This window comes from Euprymna scolopes, chromosome 7 (genome assembly GCF_053919585.1).
Source record: "Euprymna scolopes isolate OS-2025 chromosome 7, ASM5391958v1, whole genome shotgun sequence".
Classification (NCBI taxonomy): Eukaryota; Metazoa; Mollusca; class Cephalopoda; order Sepiida; family Sepiolidae; genus Euprymna; species Euprymna scolopes.
Window position 1 is genome coordinate 23,492,629 of NC_136488.1, and position 25,283 is coordinate 23,517,911.

General features: G+C 31.2%; 1 protein-coding gene and 1 pseudogene across 1 annotated transcript in view; both read left to right on the forward strand.

Moving 5' to 3' along the window:
• The window catches only part of LOC145279641 (monocarboxylate transporter 4-like), a 103,581-nt gene that overhangs the window by 58,011 nt on the left and 20,287 nt on the right, over window positions 1-25,283 (forward strand). Inside the window, exon 3 of the mRNA XM_080130870.1 lies at window positions 8,156-8,299. Within this exon, the coding sequence (XP_079986996.1) occupies window positions 8,156-8,299 (144 nt within the window). The remainder of the gene's footprint in view (window positions 1-8,155; window positions 8,300-25,283) is intronic.
• Window positions 23,565-23,681, forward strand: LOC145280414 (5S ribosomal RNA; annotated as a pseudogene).

The window sequence follows — 25,283 nt, forward strand, 5'->3', positions numbered from 1 at the left end:
AAATGTAAAAGTTATGTTTTAGATAACTAACAAAATGAATGGTATATATACGAGCACTGTGCATATAAAAATGGAAATAAATGAAAAATTGAAATAATAGAAGGGTCACCAGTTGGCTAGTGCCGATTAAAATATAAACAGAGTTTTGTAAATGCAAGATTTGACAAAAACGAAATATTATAACAAAACATTTTTATACAAGAGATAAAAATATAAACATTATTTTCAGAAAATGTTTATTTATGCCTATTTTCATAAGCACCGAGCCGTATATATATATATATATATATATATATATATATATATATATATATACATATATATATACATATATATATACATATATATATACATATATATATACATATGTATACATATATATATACATATATATATACATATATATATATACATATATATATATACATATATATATATACATATATATATACATATATATATATACATATATATATACATATATATATACATATATATACATATATATACATATATATATATACATATATATACATATATATATATATATATATATATATATATATATATATATATATATATATATATATATATATATGAATGGAATCCGCATTGGTTGGGCCTGGTTCTGGTGTCACGTTCTCTATTAAACCTCTTCAGTACGAGTAATATAGTAGCAAAGATTTTGGTAGCAATATCGATTAGGCTTATTCTGCTGTAGTTACTGCAACGGCGTTTTTCTCCCTTTTTGAAGAAAGGGAGCAGAACCGCGTCGCTCCAGTCTTGGGGAAGGTTCTCGGAGGAGATGATTTGATGAAGAACAGGGCCCACTGGGTCTAGTGCACTTTTAAAGATTTCAGCAGGGATGCCGCCCTCTCAGATCGCTTTGTTGTTTTTAGCTTTTGACAACGTATTGGATTTCGTCCAGCATTGGGGTAGAGCTGTCCTAGTCATATGTATTCAAGCTGTTGATTAGGTTCAGTTGTGTGGTGTTGCTATCATGGTTGAGCAGCGTGCGAAGTGGTCGCTCCATTGTTGTATGCGCTTATTGAGATTGGAAATGGGTTCTTGTTGGTTTAGGATCACCTCGCTGCTTCTCTGGAACGGTTTGCTGCTGGACTGGAAAATACTGTAAAGCTTTCTCGTGTCCCTTCATGGGGATGTAAATAAAGGGTTCCGTTCGAAATTTCGTCCAAATTTTCGAGTCCGGCAGAAACATTCCTGAATTAAACAAGATACACTTGATGAAGGTCGGAGTTTACATCGACTGAAACGTTGAGAAAATCACACTCAAGATGAGAACAGTAGTCCGATGAATCAAAATAACCTGAATAACTAATACTCATCTCCAAAATTCAGAAACTGTTGTCAATACCTTCTATTTCCGGTATTGACATAATAATAACCGTTTGTTTCTGCATAACGAAACGGATCTGTAAAAAAAATGTACCGAAATTTTAAGATGTTGGAGGAGCTGTTTTGAATGAAAAATAAATATTTGAATCTTGGAATGTAACTATACTGTTATTTTTTGATATATGCTCCGTTGCAGTGACGTGCAGGGAACTTTTCAGGACAGATTCTCAAGTGAAAAGAAAACGGCAAAATATATAGTAATGGTTGAACACATAATACATTCCTATGAAAAGGCATTTCAAAACAAGAGTAAAAGGGCCAGGTGCTTGGGTACCCCTAGAACACCCGTTACACGTCTCTGCGCTAATGTTATGCTTAGCATACATTGAGCTGCTAAACAAAAGAGATTGGTATACACAAAGAATGGAATATAATTGAAAAAACATATTTTACTAAAACAACACACGTGTACACACACGCATATATATATATATATATATATATATATATATATATATATATATATATATATATAGATATATGTGTGTGTGTTGGTTTAGTAGAATATGTTTTACTATATATATATATATATATATATATATATATATATATATACATACATATATATATACATATATATATATATATATATATATATATATATATATATCAGTTTTCTGCCAACCGACTTTGCAGAAAGCACAAACGTCAGCTCAGACTGTGAGTGGTAATAAAATTAATTTTATTGGCGAATTATTTTTATCGGTAAACTTGAATGATACAATTAAAAAATAAAGTTTTCGTGCTAAAAATAATTTATTGGGGACTGACTGGATGAAGATTTTTAACATTTAGAATTTATCAGGCAACACTTTTCACCAGAAATTATGTAAGTTAAAGAAAGTCTAAAGAAATTAAAACCTATCATACGAAAATCTCTTCGAAATCAAAATGTCTATGTAAAACAACCATATACTTATTAAATTAAGTGTATACAGTAAATCATTGAAGACGTTGAAAATAAAATAAAAGCATTATAAACAGATAAGCATCAAAAGAAAGTTCTTTCGAAACGGAAATGAAAAGAGATCGAAGCTGTAAGGAAAATGCAAAATCCGTTATCAACCCGAGCCATGAAAATCATTGAAAATGCAAAGTTGATCTGCCTATACTAGCTTTTTACATCTGAGTTTCTTTGTATAAACGTAGAAATAATTAACTGAACTTTCGCAACAAAATTGAGATGTCATACAAAAACTAATGGATGATATTATTAAATAAACGCAGGCCTTAAATCCTATTGTAAAGGATTGGCGATATGGTCTACGTCGTCCGTGACCATAACAGGAAGTTTCAAGACCTTATAAGAGTAGATGATACTTAGACCCCTGCGGAGTTCAGGTTTAAGAGTCGTTGTAGTGTGAGAATCTTATAAATAATTAAAAAAAACTCTTTCACTCACTATAAAGATTGGGATAATATGTCTCTCAGCGTTAATGCACAGGTTATGCTCGAGTTTTGCATTCATGGCAGTTGTACTGACGTATACCCACACTCTTCATATGTTGTATTTGCTTTTCTGTTGTATATATTTCGTTTTTGCTAATTATCTAGTTGTGTCTTTATCCAAGATAATTACGGAATCAAAACAGTTATCCATGGGTGACTGTCAACGAATCCATGTACAAAGACATACTCATAAACGTCACCAAAACCAGTTTAAAATAAAACGACGGTCGGGCAGAAAGAAAACATTCACCGACCCACTAATTATTAACCCAAAGTGGAAAATATATTAACAGCTTTTTACAGTGCAAAAAGGCTTGGGAGGGGTATTTTGAGGACTCGCCCATACAGGGGGGTTAACACTTTTTATGGAGTTTCGTCACCAGCAGCTCCATTGCTGGATCCAGGCCCACGAGAATAGTGACACCATCATCAGGATACCGTGCCAGCCATCCTCGACTGATTGTACTGGCAAAACGGTGCCCCTCCTTTAGAAGGCGTCAGTCTTAGTTTGGTGCTGGCTCCTATTCTCTGCAACAGATCGCTAAAGGTGTTGCAATGTTTTCATTGCTTTGACATCAGATGCCATAGACATTTACTTTGACGTCGGACGCTCTGTCCAGTTCTCGTCATTCCATTTAAGCCACAGCCACATCTCAGCTGTTGTTTGGATTTCTGTTACCAGCTTCCTTGTTTCAGACTACGTGAAGCCGAATCGACTTCTCGAGCTCCAACCCCAATATGGTAAACTCTACATCCCATCCATCTTTTCGCATTTCGATCAGATTTTTGTACCGATTGTGTTTTCCCCCAGCAGCTTTAATGTTATCTTTCACAACTTACGGTCAACTCCATCAACGCCACCTTCGTCTTTTCTTTGCTTCACATCGCTATATCTGAATGTTGAGTTGTGGTTACCAGTGGAAACACGATCAGTGAATCCAGATCAACTGCTAACTTCCACGAACTCTCCCATCTGTTGTCAGTTTCTGTTCTTTACCGAGGGTTCTTTCCCTTGTTTCACAGAGTTAATCCTTTCCAGCTGTTCAATCTTTTCACCTTCCCCTTTTTTAATATCGTCTATCTTCTTTTGGAATTCATCCGTCCAACTTTCGCCCATACATAATATTGGAATTCTCTTAACGGTATAAATAAAAATAAAAGGTACCACTCGACAGAGTGTCTCGTAGTACGCTATATTTAGTACTACAACTCTCGTTCTCTATATATTTTCTCATGTAAATACACATGTATTTTCTAAACTATATATATATATATATATATATATATATATAAGAGCAAATAGTTAATAAAACATCTTAAAAACACTTTGAAAAAGAGTTAAAACATATTTAGTCTGAAAAGGAAACACTTAATAAGTGGATAGTCCTTAATCCGCAGAGTTTCGAAGAAATATTTTCCTTCTCATCAGAGGGTAGGAATTAGCAAAATGTGGGATCGGATTATATATATATATATATGTATATATATATATATATATATATATATATATATATATATATATATATATGTATGTATGTATATAAAGAGAGAGAGAGAGAGAGAGAGAGAGAGAGAGAGAGAGAGAATGAATGATAAAAAGTTATATTCCAAAAATCAGGATGTTGACCATCTATTAATTTATTCCTTTAATTCAGTTGACTTATACAATTCTTGACAGTATCTGTTTCGTAGCGCAAAATCAACCACTTGAAGTTACCGTTATATTTTTCCATTACGCTATATTGAATTTTTATCAAAGTCATTAAACCCAACTATCCGTACTAACAATTTTAATTAATTTATGAATCTTCTACCAAATTGTTCTATTTAATAATTAAGCATTTTATTAATCCTAAGTTTTGTATACATACTTGTGAAAATAATATCAACAAATTATAAACTATTATACATGTTTTTATATACGAAACTAAACTAAGCTAAAAAAAAAAACGATTGATCATTTCAGTTCGTTATCATAGCTAAACAATTGAAAACCATACATAATTCAAATCTATTAGATATTACAATCAAACTCAACAATCTTTACAATTATAATTTTAAAACCATACAATTGAAAAACTATACTTACGTTCTGCTGAGTTTAAAAATAATCTGAAAATTCTTTCATATCGTAATTGTCAATAATTACATTAACTTAATTAAGTAAGGCAGAGTTACTCCCCTTGGAACAAATCAAACGAAATTAACTTTACTAATATTTATTAATTTTTATTTTCACAACGGATGGACTTCCAAATTCAACTAATAATTAATTTTTAATTTTAATATAGTTTTAATGTCTTTCACTCAATATTATTTTTTAAAACTTAAATCGACAACCACAAAATTCGCGCATACGCCTAAAGAATCCTAGAGTGGATAAAACGCGGAATATTTAGTGTAGCTTAATCGCCATATATATTTTATAACTAACTACTAGCATAAGTACCCGTCGTTGACTGGGTTCAAAAACATCCTTCAGAAAATGGACTGTAAGTATCATAGGTTATGAAAAGGAGGGGATTGTAAAGAGAAAGGTTTTGATACTCAAAAATTTCACCCTAAGCAAAATATGATGAAAGTAAAGATAATTTTCGCGAAAATATATTTTTTATATCAACTTCGTTTCCATTCATAGCCAAGAGTGACCAACAAAATGATGTTTCCTTACAAAGGGAAAATATTATATATATAATATAATATAAATATATTTATTTTTTCGGGTAGTCGTTTGTTGGCTTTTCTGCTAAACACTCTTACAAAATAATATCGATGAAATATCGAAAAACAAAGAAACAAAAACTGTTTTGAAAAATAATGAAGCTTTACTTACTTTAGTAAAATAATCCGAAACGGCAAAATGGGATATTAAAAAAATAAACACATAATTACTTTAGTTTTTTAAAGCAAAGAATCGATATAAATATGAATAAGAAGAAAAAATGGCGCCCTTTTCAAGCAGAACAGCTTCTTTCAGTTTTACAGTATTGAACGGTGTAGTATTTCGCCGTCGGATTCAGAGTTGTAATATTGTAATGTAAAGAACACGCAGAAATTATTGTAATCAACTGAATTCCTTCTAGTAAACTGACAAAATAAAGCTTAAACAGATATATAAATAAAAATAAAAAGGTTATGTAAATGTTTTTAAAAAGACACGTAATCACGTGAGCAGGATTTTTCCTTCTTTTGACACAATAACAAGTAACGTTCTTATTTTTTATTATTTATCTATTTATCTATTTTCGAAAGAGTGCCACATGCAAGTGGAGAAGGAAAAAAACAGAGTTATGCAAAATTTGTGTCAAGAATTGTCTAAAGTTTCGACTTTATTTTTAGCTTTCACTTTAATAAGAACGTGAATTTATGAGGTGAATTTATTTGGCACAATATGATTCAACTCAAAATAATAAATAAAAGCTAACGTGAATTAAGATTAAAGTTAAGGTGTTATTGTGGATCCTCACTCTTTTTAAAAAACCTTGTTAAACTTTGTGACATATTTACATTCTATGGAGGCCAGGCGCGAACGAACACCTAATAATTTTATTATACCATATTTCTTCAAACTGAAACATAATTATTAAAGTATACTTACGCAAATAGATATGAAAAGTCTTTGTTTAAGTTTGTGCCATATTTCTATGGAGTACAGGCGCGAACGCAGACCCCACAATTTTATTATATCATCCTTATTTAAGTTGAAACACACTTATCAAAGGATTCTTATCTACATCTATATCAAAAACACTTGTAAACGTTTTATTTATTTATTTTTTTTTTCATTTTTTATTTCCATACTTTGGGGGCCAGGCGCGAACGCAACCCACAATTTTAATGAACCACCGTTCTGTCTGATCAACCATACCCATTCCTGATCCTCCATATGTCTTCTATCATTATATGTAATCAGTTTTTTTTAAATAGTCAACCATATAGGAGCCTATTCGTGACCACACACACACACACACACGCACACACACACACAGACGTTCAGCTATATATATATATATATATATTCCTTTATTGAGTCTATAAAACGCTTCAGAAACAGACTTCCCCCACCCAGTAGCACAAGTCACTGTTCCGGTAAAATTACGACCCACTTTAATCATTTCAAATTTATATTGCCTATAAATCCAGCTTTAGCACTTTTTGAACAATTTTTCAAAAAGGTTGAAATGCGATTTCTCCATTTTTATCCTTTTTTTTTTAGAGAGCTCGCAACCTTTATAATTTTTTTTGAAGAGCTCAGTCTTTTCTTTTTTCTATTGCGTCGAATGGTTCTCATTAACTGAAACAGATGGCTGTTTGTAGCGACCATATGTAACTGTTTACCCTCGAAAAAGATAATAAAAAAATATTTTGCTCTTGTTATCGAACGCTAAGAACCTCGTTGTATTCATTAGTCCCTACTTTTGAGCATCTCAAAACTGAATTCATATATATATATATATATATATATATATATATATATATATATATATATATGTATAAATATATATATATATATATATATATATATAATTTTCCGTTGTTGTTGTTGTTGTTGTTGTTAAGTCGACGTCATAGTCTTAGTGAAGATATAACGGCATAAATTTCTGTCTTCCTCTTTCGTTTTGTTTCTAAGTTAGTAATTGAAAACGCCAACAGCATATTTTTTCAATGTTACCATTCTATTTGGTACTTTATGTTTTTTACAATACTGTAAAGTTAAATATCTCAAGCTTCCCATCGCGCACTTATTTGCGGATGGGAGACAGTTTTGAAAAGGCGTCTGAACTTGATCAGCATCGGTCAAAAAGAAAGACTTCTGTCATTGTCATATCAGATTTCCTACTCTTGCAGTCATATCCTAACACATAGCCTTAATTTTGATCTCTTGTCTTCTAATGGAATTTTTCATTTTATGATTAATCTACCTTCTGTGGAAAATACTACTGTTTTAACATTCATTTTGCACACCCATATCAGATCTTGTTACACACGTAAACGATTTTAAATGGAAAAATAGACATTCAATTTTAAAAATCAAATTCTACCGTTCTTTTTTCTTGGACTGGACTTTACTGATAAGTATTTAGGACGAACTTTTATTCGTAGCATTACCTTTAGCTGAAAAAGGATAATACTGGGTACTCAAACATTCTGAACTTGAGTTATCATATGTTATTGACTCATAAATGTTATTTTTATTTATTTATTTATTAGCCTAACGAATCAAATCAGATATAAAAATAGCTAATACTAAGTTCATTCAAATATATTTTTTCTTTTTCGTTTTTAACAGGAATCTTTGTGGATCCATTAATAAGTCGATTTGGACTCCGTGTGGTTGTTCTAATTGGAGCCTTACTTTCAAGTATTGGTTTTGCGTGTTCAGCCTTCGTCAATAGTGTACCTGCTATTACCGTCCTCATCGGACTTGTCTCAGGTAAGAGTGCTTCTATTTTACATCACTAGAATCAGATCATGATTATATCATCTATTATAAAAGAAATCAGTTCTCTGTATGTATGTGTATAGGTCCAGATAAAACTCTAAAACTACACAACAAACACCCACCACGTTGGTATTTTCTTGATTGACGTTGTCTCGAATGAATAATATCTAAAAATTAGGGGGAAATTATATATTCTTTGACTAGGCATCGCCAAATAGTTGAAAAATAAACATGTAGTTGTTTTTAAAACGAATTAAAATCTATTAAAATCCATTATTTTGAGCAACTTTTTTTCCAGAAAGATAGAAGCCTGAATTTTATCATATGAAAAGCAGAGTATATAAAACTTTTTCTACTGTTTTTAATAGAATCCAACATTCTAAATTTAAAATTTTACAAAACCACACCATTCACCGCCATTTTTGTTTCGATCGCTAAAACATTAAAATATTTTTACAGGGTTACTGAACCAAATAATTTTTTCGTCTAAATAAGATTTAGGATGATTATCTATAAGAATATGCAAAAATATTGTATCTTTTTATATCACTCTATAGATTTGCGTAGCAAAATTTTAAAAAAAAATCATGATAGTCAAAAATTAGGTACGGAAGCCTAGAGGAGACTAAATTAACTATATTTAGCCATGTATTTTTTAACAATTGGATTTGACAATTAAGTGAAGGGTTTAATTCATTTTTCATAAGCGATATATATATATATATATATATATATATATATATATATATATATATATATATATATATATATATATATATATATTGCGTACATAACTCCCAAATTTAAGCAACGATGAGGCTGGCCAGTATTAGACAGATGGGTGATCATTTTGGGAATGCTAGGCGTCGTGTGTTGAAAACAACTCCTGCATCTAGTATCACGGTTGGGCCATTATAGGTGAATAAACAAGAAATTGCCGAAAAAAATTATCGTATTTTTACCAAAATGCGCAGTTATTTATCGATTTTTTTTCTTTTTTTTTTTGATATTGATTCTCCAAATCATTTCCTATTTAATGGTATATTAGTAATATTGGGCTCATTAAAAGAAAATTATTAATTTATTTTCCAAAGATTTAAAAGTAGTGTTTTTCGCAATAATCATGAAAGTATATATATATATATATATATATATATATATATATATATATATATATATATATATATATATATATTGCTAATCTGAGAGATAATAATTATTATATTGAACAAATTTCACACTTCAAAACAAAAGATGAAAAATAAAACACATTCAAAATTCGGATTTTCAACCTTAAAATCTGATACGTGTGCAGTTGTTTTTGTTTGTTTCTTTCTTTCTTTTATTTACAATCCTCACCTTCCTGTATTGTAATACAATATATTTTGCTCAGTTTCGGTTGATTATTTTAAGCATATTTGTACCCACAAATAAAGAAGAGGGGGTTTGTAGGCAAAAAATATATATAAATATCGATTATGAAAAAAAGAGTACACCGTTATAAAGTGCATTCTTCACTTCAATCGCTGAAAATTTCGTATTAATTGGATGATTACTTGATTTTTTTGTAGATTTTTAAATAGATACTCCGTCAAAAATACTTCAGCGCAGATTTCATCAGGGGGATTTGTTTTCTAACCATTTGATGTACTAATTAAAGGAAAGCAACTGATTTTTTTTCCATGGAATTATTTCCAACTAATTCTTTGAATAATCTATAAAATGTGTGTTTATGGCCGGAGAGAGAGAGAGAGAGAGAGAGAGAGAGAGAGAGAGAGAGAGAGAGAGAGAGAGAGAGAGAGAGAGAGAGAGAGATCTTTTAATAGAAATATGTTACACTTTTGTTCCAATTAACGCCAGATAGCCTTGCTAGTTTCAAATAAATACTAGCGTGAGCTTCCATCCGTTGGGTCAACATTGATATATTATACATTAGTGTATATATTTAATGCATGCATTCAATTTTGGAGGTACGAAGATGAATATCTTAAAGTGGTTTTATTTTTGCTATTTTATGGAACATTTGAAGAAGTTGCCTGATTATCTACAACATTTTTATGTGTTTCTTTAATGATTCGCAAATTTTACATGAGATTTTTTTTTCGTTGATTTTTTTAAGAGCTAACCTTCAATGTATAAGCTGTTACATTTATAGCCGAACGGTGCTTAAGATCGGACATAAACCTTATGCAGATTTAAGTTTGGAGACATATTATTAACAGTGCATGGTAAATGGTAATTTCTTGCCTCGTGGTCTCAAGAACGCAAAGCGAGAAACTGATTGTCGTTTAATTGTGGTTTAATATTTTGTACCTATCTTTGTCTCTCACATATGATTTTTATCTGTGACAATATTTATGATTAATCTTCTATTGTTATATTAATTTTATGTTCATGGTGTATACGTGTAACATTATGAGATTATAAACCAGAACTAAGTGCGTGCGTCCGGAAAATAATTATGATTTACAATTAAAGCAAAAAAAAAAAAAAACAAAAAAAAAAAGAGAGAGAAGAGAAGATTATTCCGAGGGAACATGGGAAAGCAAAAATATTCTGTTGTCCTTGACGTCAGTAGATCGAAAAAACCGATAAAAAATAAAATATTGTTTTAAAAAGAAATATGAGTGGCAAAATGGATCCAATGTAACTAGCGAATAATTCAGTCAGCAGACTGACGTCAATTTACACAAGCAGTTGTTATTTAAGAGAACGGAGAAAGGAGTCTGGTAGACAAACAAACAAACAGCGAGGTAAAAGTTCTCGAAAATATTGCGAGGTTCATTTATTCAATTGTGAAAGAATTTATGAAAAAAAATGACAACAATATCTTTTACAAATCATTATTTTGTTATCTCTATCAAGAGAAATAACTCATGCCCGACTAGAAATAGAAAAAAATGGATTATGGCCCTTGCATCAACAACTTAACCTGAAAAATAATAAAATTGATCTTAGTCGTGTTACATTCATATCGTTGTGTCCGTGTGTTGAATAATTAATATTATTAAAAGTTAATTAGTTATTATCGATCTATCCGTCTATTTACTTATCTATCTATACAATGATATTCTTAAAATAGTTTGTATTGGAAATTATTTATTGTTTATAGACTAAAGTAGCAATGGGTTTAAGCTGAAGATGTTTATATAAATTAGCTAGGTTAAATAAATAACCTTGGGTAGGAAGACGTGGAAAGGTCACACGTAAGGAATACGCGTGCTTTTTGAATGATGACATAACGAAACTGAGGTCAGGCGGTTGGCAAGTTTAGTCAGTTGAAGAGAGTTGGAGTTTGATCACGAGAGTGAATAGATGGGAGAGTTGGATCTTGGTGACGGGAGTGAACAGACGGCTGGGTAGAACAAACATGTAGACAAGAAAAGCAGACTCTTTGTGAAGACCATTTGAGATAACTGAAATAAATTTATATTTTAAAAATATAAAATGTTGTTCTGTGGTTTCACGAAAGAAGGACAAGGTCTCAATTTGATGGTGTTGGTCATTTCATGTTTCATCACGGAGCTCAGCAGTGAAGATAGAAGAACTCTTGGAGAAAGAAAGGTATGAAGCATATATTATACTTCTTATAAAAAATGATACCTTTATGTAAATATGAACTGTAATATATACCCGTGTGATAACTCTCTAATACAACATGACTCAGTTTATACGTCGATATCATATCCTCTGACTAAACAACAATACATACGATTTATACGTTTATATCGAATCCTGTTATTAGAACAAAATGATACTTCACACCTCAATACAATATAACTGCTTTATAATATATAATCCCATTGACAATATGATACTTGTAGAGATAAGAAGTGTGTGAACCCGTTTATAATCTCTTGTCGAGTATTTAGCTTGCCTAAAAGATTGCTTCTGATTGGGACAACCCATAAATGTTTGCACCAATCAGTATCGAGTTATGAAATTAAGCCTGGATTCAAAATCGTTAATCGAAGCCGCTGTAGTACCGCTGCTGCATTTTTTATATGAGAATGTTTATTTACGTGTCCGATCTTTAAGCTTTATCTTTTTTTCCGAGAATTAATCGTTAGTCACTGGTATGATAAACGATATTTTATGGGACTTCCTAAATTTCAAGCTATAACTTTATTTATTTGTAAATCCGGTGATTGATTGACCAACATAAGATGACTAAACGGGCTATTATTATAGAACGGTTTGATACACGAGATACAATATTAATAACTAGGAAACATAAACGAGGATAAAAGACAATAATCGCCGACCCAACGCTGTTTCTTAGGTTTTCTTCCAGTTTTATCTTTTATTCTCGTTTAAACAGTGTCATCATCTCTCACACATCGGCGGTTGCTGGGGAGTGTAATGTGGCTCACCAGTATAAAAAAATAAAAAACTCAAAACACAAGCTCGAGAGAAACAAAAGGCTCTAACACATTCTGTATATATCAGTCGGATTCTGAGTGCTAAAATTCACATCCATGTTTTCTATCGAGGTTGTATTCGTTTCGTTGGTTTAGATTATTTGATTAATACAATTCGTGCTAGATAAATCACATGTTGAAATAGAGAAGATTCGCCAATAGTCTGAAATCAATTATTTAATGCTTTTAGTTCATTATCGTTACACACACACACACACACACACACACACACACACACACACACACACACACACACACACACACACACACACACACACACATTATATATATATATAATATGTATATAAATAAATATATATATAAATATATAAATATATATATATATATAAATATATATAAATATATATATATATATATATATATATATATATATATATATATATATAAATATATATAAATATATATATATAAATATATATATAAATATATATAAATATATATATATAAAATATATATAAAATATATATATAAATATATATATATATAAATATATATATATAATATATAAATATATATATATAACATATATAAATATATATATATAAATATATATATATATAAACATATATAAATATAATATATAACTATATATAAATATATATATATAAACATATATAAAATATATATATAAAATATATATATATACATATATAAATATATATATATATAACTATATATAAATATATATATATATAACGATATATAAATATATATATATAACTATATAACTATATATATATATATATATATATATATATATATATATATATATATATATATATATATGACTACTTCATTTAATCGCATAAATTAATATACGAAAGTATAAATTTATGCGTAAACTTTAAGTATTTACTTCAACAGTGCTCGATACGTTGGTAGAGCTAGGTAGTGTTATAAAATATATATATGGCGATTAAGCTACACAGAATATTCCGCGTTTCATCCACGCTAGGATTCTTCAGGCTTATGAATCCTAGCGTGGATGAAACACGGAATATTCTGTGTAGCTTAATCGCCATATATATATATATATATATATATATATATATATATATATATATATATATATATATATATATATATATATATGAAATAAAATGGAGGTGGAAGGACCTGGATACTCAACGTTTCGCCCGATTTATGCGGGCTTCTTCAAGAGGGATGGTCATTGACGAGAGAGTCGGAGGATTGGGGCTATATATAATGATGGGGGAGAGCAGCGTGTTTTCCTTATGTAAATTAAATGTCATATATACATGTATATACATTTTATGAGAGAAGAACTAATTAGATTAAACTAGTGTAGTGGATTAACGTCTAAAAGATAAAATATCGTAGAGATTAAAAAATGTGTTTGGAAATATAGTGGTGATAGATTAAATAAATAAATGACACGAGATTACGAAAGAATCGTTTTTTTTTTTTTTGTTTTTTTTAAAATTAGAAATAATTGAATTGGGATAAAATAGCGCAGTAACTTAAAAGATGGTATCTAAAAATAAGAATAGGAGGTGATAAAATGGAGTCTAAAAATAGATAATGATAAAATACAGTAAATAAGTAAAATAAAAATAAAATTAAGTGAAATTACGATTTTTTTTTTTTTTTTTTTTTTTTTCCGCGTTTAACCGGTGTCTAAGTTGTTTTCTTTGATAATTATTTTCGACAGAAAGGGAGCAACGTGGAAAAAACCTTTTCTTTGCTTAATTATTTTGCTGGAATGGGAGATTATAGCTGACTCAATTAAACGTCGTGTGGATCTGTTATGTATGTGTTTAAGGAAAGTTGCTTTGTTATAAATCAAAATGGTGGTCGTTTTCCATGATGTGACAAAATATGGCGTTGAGTGTATTGTTGTTTTTTTACATCTCTTTTGTGTTCATATATTCTTTTATTTAAATTACGTTGAGTTTCTCCTACGTATATTTTTCCACAATCAAGGCAGGGTATGGAATATATTCCGGCTTTGGTGTTAATGTTGGTGTTAGTTATAATTTTACGTGTTAGATCCCTAATTGTTAAAGAGTTTAGTTTTGTTATTTGAATGCCTGTCTTATTTAGGTTCTTATATATTGTGTCGTTGTTTTTATTAGTTGGTAATGTTAATTGTCTGTTGTGTATCTGGCTATTTAAGGAATGGTTTCGGTTTCGGTAAATTTTTAGTGCTTTTCTTTTTGTGTTTGCCAAAATATGTTGAGGGTATTGCAAGTTCATGAATGTACGTTCGATATACTCAAATTCTTCCACGATGTATTCTTCACTACATATTCTCAGGGCCCTAAGAAAAAATCCTATTAGAATACCTCTTTTTACTTTATCATCGTGATGAGAGTAAAAGTGTATGCAATCATTTTGAACCCACTATTAATTTAACGTATGAAAGAGAAAATAACAACTCCATACCTTTTCTGGACATCAACATCATAAATAACAATGATCATCTAAGTTTTAAAGTCCATCGGAAAGTCACGAATAAAAATGATTGCATACACTTTTACTCTCATCACGATGATAAAGTAAAAAGAGGTATTCTAATAGGATTTTTTCTTAGGGCCCTGAGAATATGTAGTGAAGAATACATCGTGGAAGAATTTGAGTATATCGAACGTACATTCATGAACTTGCAATACCCTCAACATTTTTTGGCAAATACAAAAAGAAAAGCACTAAAAATTTACCGAAACCGAGACCATTCCTTAAATAGCCAGATACACAACAGACAATTAACATTACCAACTAATAAAAACAACGACACAATATATAAGAACCTAAATAAGACAGGCATTCAAATAACAAAACTAAACTCTTTAACAATTAGGGATCTAACACGTAAAATTATAACTAACACCAACATTAACACCAAAGCCGGAATATATTCCATACCCTGCCTTGATTGTGGAAAAATATACGTAGGAAAAACTCAACGTAATTTAAATAAAAGAATATATGAACACAAAAGAGATGTAAAAAACAACAATACACTCAACGCCATATTTTGTCACATCATGGAAAACGACCACCATTTTGATTTTAACAAAGCAACTTTCCTTAAACACATACATAACAGATCCACACGACGTTTAACTGAGTCAGCTATAATCTCCCATTCCAGCAAAATAATTAAGCAAAGAAAAGGTTTTTTCCACGTTGCTCCCTTTCTGTCGAAAATAATTATCAAAGAAAACAACTTAGACACCGGTTAAACGCGAAAAAAAAAAAAAAAAAAAATTCGTAATTTCACTTAATTTTATTTTTATTTTACTTATTTACTGTATTTTATCATTATCTATTTTTAGACTCCATTTTATCACCTCCTATTCTTATTTTTAGATACCATCTTTTAAGTTACTGCGCTATTTTATCCCAATTCAATTATTTCTAATTTAAAAAAAAAAAAAAAAAACGATTCTTTCGTAATCTCGTGTCATTTTATTTATTTAATCTATCACCGCTATATTTCCAAACACAATTTTTAATCTCTACGATATTTTATCTTTTAGACGTAATTCACTACACTAGTTTACTCTAATTAGTTCTTCTCTCATAAAATGTATATACATGTATATATGACATCTAATTTACATAAGGAAAACACGCTGCTCTCCCCCATCATTATATATAGCCCCAATCCTCCGACTCTCTCGTCAATGACCATCCCTCTTGAAGAAGCCCGCATAAATCGGGCGAAACGTTGAGTATCCAGGTCCTTCCACCTCCATTTTATTTCATATCGTCGGATTTAATCCAGCTCAACAATCATATATATATATATATATATATATATATATATATATATATATATATATATATATATATATATATATATATATATATATATATATATATATGAAATGAAAAACAACATTTCGCAAACAAATGACCTGTTGGAAAGGACCAATGTAGTTTACAAATTTAGCTGCCCAATAGGAGAGTGTATCTCCAATATTAGTAGCTATGTTGGTTCAACAGCTAACACATTGTCGCGAAGATTGACTCTCCACCTCTCTGACTCTAGCTCCATATCACAACATTTGAAGGGACATGGCTGCCAACATTCGGAATTTCGAAGAATTATGGTAGAAAATACAAGAGTATTGCAGAGTGAGAGAAATGTAAATAGGCTAAGAATACTCGAAGCATTGTACATTAAAACAAAGAAGCCTCAAATAAATAATATTAATTATGAGTGCAGCCGGAACATTTTGAAATGTTTGGGATAAATGTTTAATAATGTATATATGTGTTTGTATATATAAATCTGTTTAATATATGCAAAAAAAAAAAAAAAAATCGCCCACTTAACTTGTAACAAATTACCACGTGACTAGGAAAAAAATATATATATAAGTAAATTAAAAAAACAATCCCTACATTTATTTCTACAATATGCCTGAGGATGACAGAAGTACTTCTGCCGAAAGCACTCGCGATTATGGATCCAACATACAATTTCGAGAAAAACACAAAAAGGACTATTCGGAGATTGGAGAAGATAAAAAGGAAAATTGTAAAACAGAATAATCCCGTACTATTCAATAATATTTGTCTAAATGAGAAAATGCTGCCTAAATATATATATATATATATATATATATATATATATATATATATATATATATATATATATATATATATATACTAGCAAAAGTATCCGTCGTTGACGGGGTTCAAAAACAGCCTACAGAAAATGGACTCTGATTTATAAAAGTATGATAGCTTATGAAAAGGAAGGGTTGTAAAGAGATAGCTTTGAATTTGGGTGTATCAAAACCAAAGCAAAATATGATGAAAGTAAAAATAAAATAAATACACCCCATAATTTGTTATACCATACCTGTTCACACTGAAACACTTATCACAATATTCTGTGGATCTATATTAAAAAACCTTCTTAAACTTTGTGACATATTTCCATTCTATGAAGGTCAGGCACGAACGAATACCCTATAATTTTATTATACCATATTTCTTCAAATTGAAACATAATTATCAAAGTATACTTACGCAGATAGATATGAAAAGTCTTTATTAAAGTTTGTGCCTATTTCCATTCTATGGAGGCTAGGCGCGAACGCATACCCTACAATTTTATTATACCATCCCTATTTAAGTTAAAACATACTTATCAAAGTATTATTATGTACATCTATATCAAAAACACTTGTAAACGATTTTTTTTTTACTTTTCAAATTTTTTATTTCCATACTTTGTGGACCAGACGCGTACGCAGACCCCACAATTTTAATGAATCATCATTATGCTAGATCAAATATACCCATTCCTGTATCTCTTCTATCATTATATGTAATCAGTTTTCTATAATAGTCAACCATATAGGAGCCTATTCGTGACCAGACACACACACACAGACGTTCAGCTTTATATATATATATATATATATATATATATATATATATATATATATATATATATATATATATATATATATATATATATATATATATAATTATTTCCACAACCAAACAACATCGCAACTTAAACAGGCCATGAAAGCAACAGATCGGAAGTCCATGACTCGAGTTTCGCCCTTATTAGTGCTCATCAATTGAACATATCCAAACTTGGAATTCAAAATCAATCCGAGTCACTTTCTGACACTTGGGCCACCACGCCACACACAAGAAAGTCTCATATAGCTAACACAAATCAAGCGAAGTCCGACTGTAGAATGTACCCACTTCTTCTAAAAAAACCAATAATTATAAAACTCTCCGAACAGTCTGGTCGCCCTTGCTTTCCTGAATCTTGTAAATTTTGGTTTCGGTTTCGATTCGAACTGATGACATCCAAGTATTTTTTTTTAACTTTTGAAATCACGACAATATATTGGGTACAATATAATATGAAATAATCGATAGAGAATTCACTCTATAATAATAAATACGAAATCTGCAGGAATAAAATATCATATTTAAGCATATTTTACAACCGGACAACGCCGAGCGCTCCCCTGCTAGTATATATATATATAGCACGCGATTTTATTACCCACTGTAAATTTCGTTTCAATTTTTAATTTTAATGATGTGATCAGAAAGATTTTTTTCTTTCCGACCGAGTATGTGGGTGTATCTGTCTTGTTTCGTTTCTGATAATTTTCTTTCAGTGTCCAGTGCTTGTTGACTTTTCTTTCGCCTAATCAAAATAAAAAAGAGAAACTTATAAAGGAAAGAAAAAAAGGAATATATTATGCCCCCTTCTCCTTTTGGTTAATTGTAATTTTCTCTCTCCCTTCGTTTCAATACTTTCTGTGTTACTCTGTAACTACTGCTGCAATTAATACACCGATTTTCAGAAGTTTATCTCTTGTATTTGTGAAGATATTTGTCGTGACACAAAAGTGAGAATTATACCGTGCTTCTTACTAAATGATCTGTAAAACTAATTGCTAAAAATGGAGATCAATTAGAAGTCTGATTTTTGTTTTCCGTGGTCACCATAACAATATCTAATTTTCTTCTTATGGGCATGATTAATATTCAAAGGTGAAAATCAATCTACTATATGGACAACTTGACCCGTACACGTAAGGAATATTGTAGTGACGCGAAAATAACTTACCTCAGAAACGTCCACGTATCTGCGCGTTTTGTAAAGTCCAGTTACTTAACAATAGAAAAACAAAAATGGCGACCCGTAACTGATTTTATACACAACGTTCACACGAAAGTAACATGAATTTTTGTCGTTCGTATGAAAAATAAATGATCCTGGACTTTTGAAGAACGGGATATAATACTGCTGGTTTGGCAATTCCTTAGTTTGCCATTCCGAGTGACGGTGCCGTAATCTCAAAAAGACAGCCAACTGCACAAAGTTACAAGTTAAAAAAATAGAAAGAAAAACGTTCTAGTGGTTCCCGAATCTCATCACCATGAAAATACAATGGGTTCACTCAACGGGTTGATATGACGTCAATCAGAAACAAAGCAACAGAAGCCATACTCGCTATTCGTAACAAAGGGCTAAGCCGTGGTTTGTATTTAAATCAAAGTCAATAATTCATACAGTATACAATTTTTAAAAAATTAGTAAAGAAATAGTCGACAGGAAAAACAAAAATGTGTGTACCAACGTTATCGTCAACAAACTTCAGTGCTTCCCCCTCTTTCTATTTTTCTTTCTCTTTAACTTAGGTTTATGTTGTTAAAAAATCGAGGTCACTGCCATTTTTTTTTAGCTCAATTTCCATTCACACTTTTCTCAATGTCGGGGCGGTGTATCTTTTGTTTCGATTTGATGCAGCGTTTCTTCGTCTGGTTTTTCTTTTATTCCTTTTCATATCTTTGCACTTCTTGGTGATTCTCTGTTTATACCCTATCTATGAAACTGGTCTGTTTGCTGTACAAACTTCGCAATTTACTTCAGTCGTCTTTAAGACAGAACTTGACGGAGGTTTCTGATGGGACTGACTGCTGAAATTTACTCCCCCCCCCAAAAAAAAAACAACTCTGTGCTGCCATTTATCCTCTCAATCGTCTAATCAACGCGTGCCACATCAACTCATGCACAAGTGGATTAGCCAATCTGACACGCCAGACTAGCTACGCAATTCAGGTTTTCTCTGATGACATGCAATGACATGTCCTGGGTTTTAGTCAACAAGTTAACTCTCCAGTTTTGACGATTTCCTTTATATGGTCAATCGAAATGACATTCAACAATAATTTAAAAATAATTCTTTCGTTTGAATATCAAGCGATTTCCAAAGCCAAATATGATTTTATAACTCCCTTTGAGTTAACATTGTGTTTTTGTTCTCAATCGAGGCGCATCAGGGAGGTGTAGAGAAGGAAGATGGTAGGAGTAAGACGACTAAAGGAGCGGCGTATGAGCACTATGACATCCCTTACCTTGTTGACAGCGGTGATGCAGTGTCCAGAGGGTGAATATGTGGAATGCACAATCACTCCAACATTCTTAGATTAGTACAGTAGTGCACAATGTGCACCAATCATATCTGATCGCAGGTGGTATTTCAGTGTTTTCATTTCTGAGACCAAGCAAGAAAACCCAACAATTTCACTCATAAATTATGTACACTTATTACTACACTGAAAAGTGCACAATGCCTTATTTGATCTTATTACAAAATCTGTCTGTGCTGTGGGCCAGTAAGTGACCCACTCAGTGATACTGGAAACAAAATACACTGAAAAGGAAAAACAAATAAAACAATAAAGAGAGTTATTATACACTAGCGGTTTGGGGGCGTCTGGTCTTGCCCGGTTGAAAAATATGCTTAAATATATTTTAATTCATGCAGATTTCGTATATTACAGAGCCAAGTCTCTATTGAATATTATATTGTTCCTAATATATAGTACTAATTTCAAAAGTTAAAAAATAAATAACTTAGGTGTCATCAGCTAGAATCGAAACCAAAATATTTAGCTGCATTCTCTACTGATCTATCGTCAAATAGATAAGAAATGTTTAAAATTAAACCACTTCAAGCTATGAATATGTTGAAATGAACATTTTGTATTTCAGATTTCCGACATATTTTTGTATGTGTTATTCATCCATCTAAACAAAAATTTTACTCGTTATAAACCATCTTTGGTGTATGATTGCTATTTCCTGTTAATTTCGGTGTTATGTGACCAGTAGTTTAAGAGTTTATTGGTTAAATATTTTGTCATAGACATACACATACGTAGATACATCTACTGTTTTATCTATATAGATCAGTCTGACTGTAAAGTGTGCATAACACCGAGAGGCATATTTTCCCGGTCTTTATTATAAAAGGAATAAATCATTGTTATCTGTAAGGTGGACACCACAGCAATTTGCCTGTTTACTTAAAAATAAATACCGTATTGGTTCTTCTATAGATCAATCTAAGTAATAAGTCGAGAGGATATTTTTAAGGGAAGATTTGAAACGTCTGTTTAACGAACCTTTGATGCCCTTCTCCTTCCATATACTGTTTCTATTTTTACCTCAGTAGTAACTGTCATAGCTCTCAGAGTTAGATGTCGTATAACTGGATGTGACGTCATCATTAATGTGTTTGCGAAAAAAATGTCGCTGTTTCAGAACTATGTTCTTTGCCGGCATAAAATTGTCCTATCGATTTTTTTTACCAGTTGAGCGTTTTTCTAGGCAGTTAACATGATTCGTTTGACACAGTGCCAAAAAGGTTCGCTCAGATATCTATTTTAATAAATACAAATAAAAGAAAAACTCGTTATTCAGTCGTGTTTGTTTGATGAAGGAAAATTCGCCAACTTCATCCTACATCTGCTAATGAAAATGAGACTTCTTATGATTACGAATAATCTAAACCAACGGAAATTACCGGTAGTCACATGTTTGTATCGAAATTCACCAGGGTCTCCTCTGATCATTCAGGTAATACTTGAACTTTTCCATTCATATACCGTCCTTTAATCTATATATTTATAAAAGTGAGAATGTGTGTGTGAGGACACTTCTCAACATATATGCTTAACAAATTTTGGATCTACAGACATGAAATTTGGTATATAGGGTATTCAGACATGTGGAAAACTTATTAGTCGGTTTTCATCCAGAAAAAAGGGCTGCAATTTGCTAAGTCAAAATTAGCAAATTGGTACGTGGAGATCGTCGGATTTTTTCTGTTTGCCAACTGTTTGACGACTGCGCATGAGCGGTCGAGAAATATGACAGCTTCCTCATGTTAAGTATTAGTTAGCTTGAAAACATTTATTAAAAATCATGTCAAGCTGGTTTAATGATTGTTGTGCTTGACTTACTGTCGTTAGATTTTGGTTTTCATCTCCGCTCGAGTATTTTTTTTTTTACTTACAAGAAGTGAACTGTCTAGAAAAAACATGATACTCGTATGTACAGGCCTTAGTTTCTTTCTGATTTTTCTTTTACTTTATTTTTAAGGAAGTTAACGTTATGTTTAATACCTCGCTATTTCTGTTTATAATAAATAAGAATTCTGCATCAGTTAAAATATAATATTTATGCGTATTTTACAAATATACATAAATATTATATTTTAATTAATGCGAGCGGCTTGCTAGTTTAATATATTTTCATAGATGATAACGTCCTCAAAAGCATTACATTCTTTTAAGAAAGAGAGTAGTTTAGTAAATCTATCTATTGTTATCAATCATCTCAGGCATTACCTCCTCCATCTTAAGTGATTTGGGCATAGATGGTACCTTTTCTGTTGACATGGAATTATCTTTCAAAATATTATTACTTCTTTTTGGGTATGTGTATTATCTGTTTTGTTGTTATGAGAATATTATCCCAGGGATTACATTCGCTTTCATTTTTCATCTCTCTTAAAAACTAACCCAGTTTAATAATACCCTCTACAGGCATTTATTTGATATCATGAGCTGCGAATGGTCCAAATAACCTATACTTTCTCCCCATCTCTCCTGAATACCAGCCCAACTTAATAATACTGTTGTGGTGCTCACCTTATGGATAACAATGAACTCTTCCATTAACTATAAAAACAGGGAAATATGTTTTTCTGGATTATGCACAAGTTATGTACACTTGACAGTGGGGCTGATGTATAAACACTCTCTTCATTTTTGTGTTTGTATTCCTTTTCAATATATTTCCTTTCTACTAAATACCGAGTTGTCTTTCTTCTGAACCTTTACCGGCTCATAACAAATGCTAAATCAGGGTTTCGTTGGAAATTCCGTGCAGATTCCCGAGGTTGACGGAAAGATTCCTGTTACAGAGCGAGGTGTCTATATATATATTAGAGTATGTAATATTGTTTATTTCATAAACTGTTGTATACTGGGGTTTCTGTATGATATACGGCATAATCGCATTGACGCACCAGTTCTCGTCAGATCACTGAAGTTAAGCAACGTTGAGCCTGGTTACTACCAGATGGGTGACCATTTGGGAATTCTAGGCACTGTATGTGCTCCCCGCTTATCTCGGCATTTGCTTCCAGTCGTCCTATACGTACACTTCACTTGCTACTGGTATTTAACAATGTCAACTCAGGAGAGGTGTGGATGGAGATTGCACACCTCCTGCCACAAAAATTTCATGTGCAGACATCCCTACGTGGGTATCCAAAAACTGAAGGAACCTTTTTTTTGTATGACATGGAGGAGTGTATAGCTATTGTATATAAAACAGGTATATATAAACGAGGGGGACCAAACGTGTGTGTACATTTTTAACGCATATAATAAACAGATATAGATATCTTCAACAATAGCTCAACAAACAGGACAAATAGCACCATGTTTGCTTGTTTAGACAAGGGAAGGACATATTTTTATTCGGAATCATCGCTGTATTGTTAGAGACATGTTTCTGAAAATGTAAGTCATTTTCTATCCCGAAAACTCAGACAAACAAATTGTTTTTCCACATTTACGTTTATTTCTGTTGCGACTTTTTTTTTTTTTTTTTTTTTTGCTCCGGAGTTGCACGCCACTCCCTTTTCAGAGATTACATATTACTGGCTTTTCAGCTGAATGCTTCCATAGTTGAACGATTCCCAACTTCTCTGTCTCGTCTACTCGTTCCAACTCATTCACTCCTTCTCTAACTCTTAACTTTCCTGTATATATTCAAACTAATCATTTGTGCTTACGTCATTCAACTACACAAAGACCCAACAGGTGATTTATCAGTTACGTTTTCCCTGGCCGAATTTTATTGTTTTTATATCTAGGTTTGAAAACCTATTTTGTTTATGGTCACTACATTCTTTTCTATCAAAACATATTTGTTTTCATCCAAAATTCTTTCTTCTTCTTGTTTATAGAATCTAATCAAGTTAAATTCCTAAAACGTTATTGAACAATATTTGTCCTTGAATTGCATTTTATCTTTAAAACAAATCTAATTTAATCTGCACGATAATAATAATAATAATAATAATAATAATAATAATAATAATAATAATAATAATAATAATAATAATAATAATAATCTGGCTCAGATAATTCGGCAATACCCCGGGTATGCTAATCTGCAATATTCCAAGTTTGACAGAAAGATTCCAGAGTTTAACAAAATACACCCTAAGAAGGTCGGAGGTTACATCGACCAAAACGTTGTGAAAATAACACTCAAGATGAGAACAGTAGTGCAAAGAATCCAAATATTATAAATAATCTATCCTCATCTCAAAAATTCAGAAACGTAATTGTGTTTCTAGTTCTTAATATGTTTAGATATTCAAAGATTAATAATTTGTTTTGTATATTTTGCAAATAGATGGTCTTTAAGTGATGGATTCTATTTAAATCATGAATGAGACCCTGACAAATACTACAACTTGAGGTCGGAGTGGACCTGGGAGCAAGTATGACGCAACGCTATCAAAAACCAAGCTTCTATCTTGACATCATCACCGTTCTGATTCCCATCTGGCATCAATTGAAATGAATGGCTCTCGTCTTGGGGAAGCTCCATATTTTGACAAGCTTTTGGGCTTGATCTTTACTCCTGATTTGAAATGGAACACATACATCACATCTGTTGCCAAGGTTGCTGGAAAAATAGT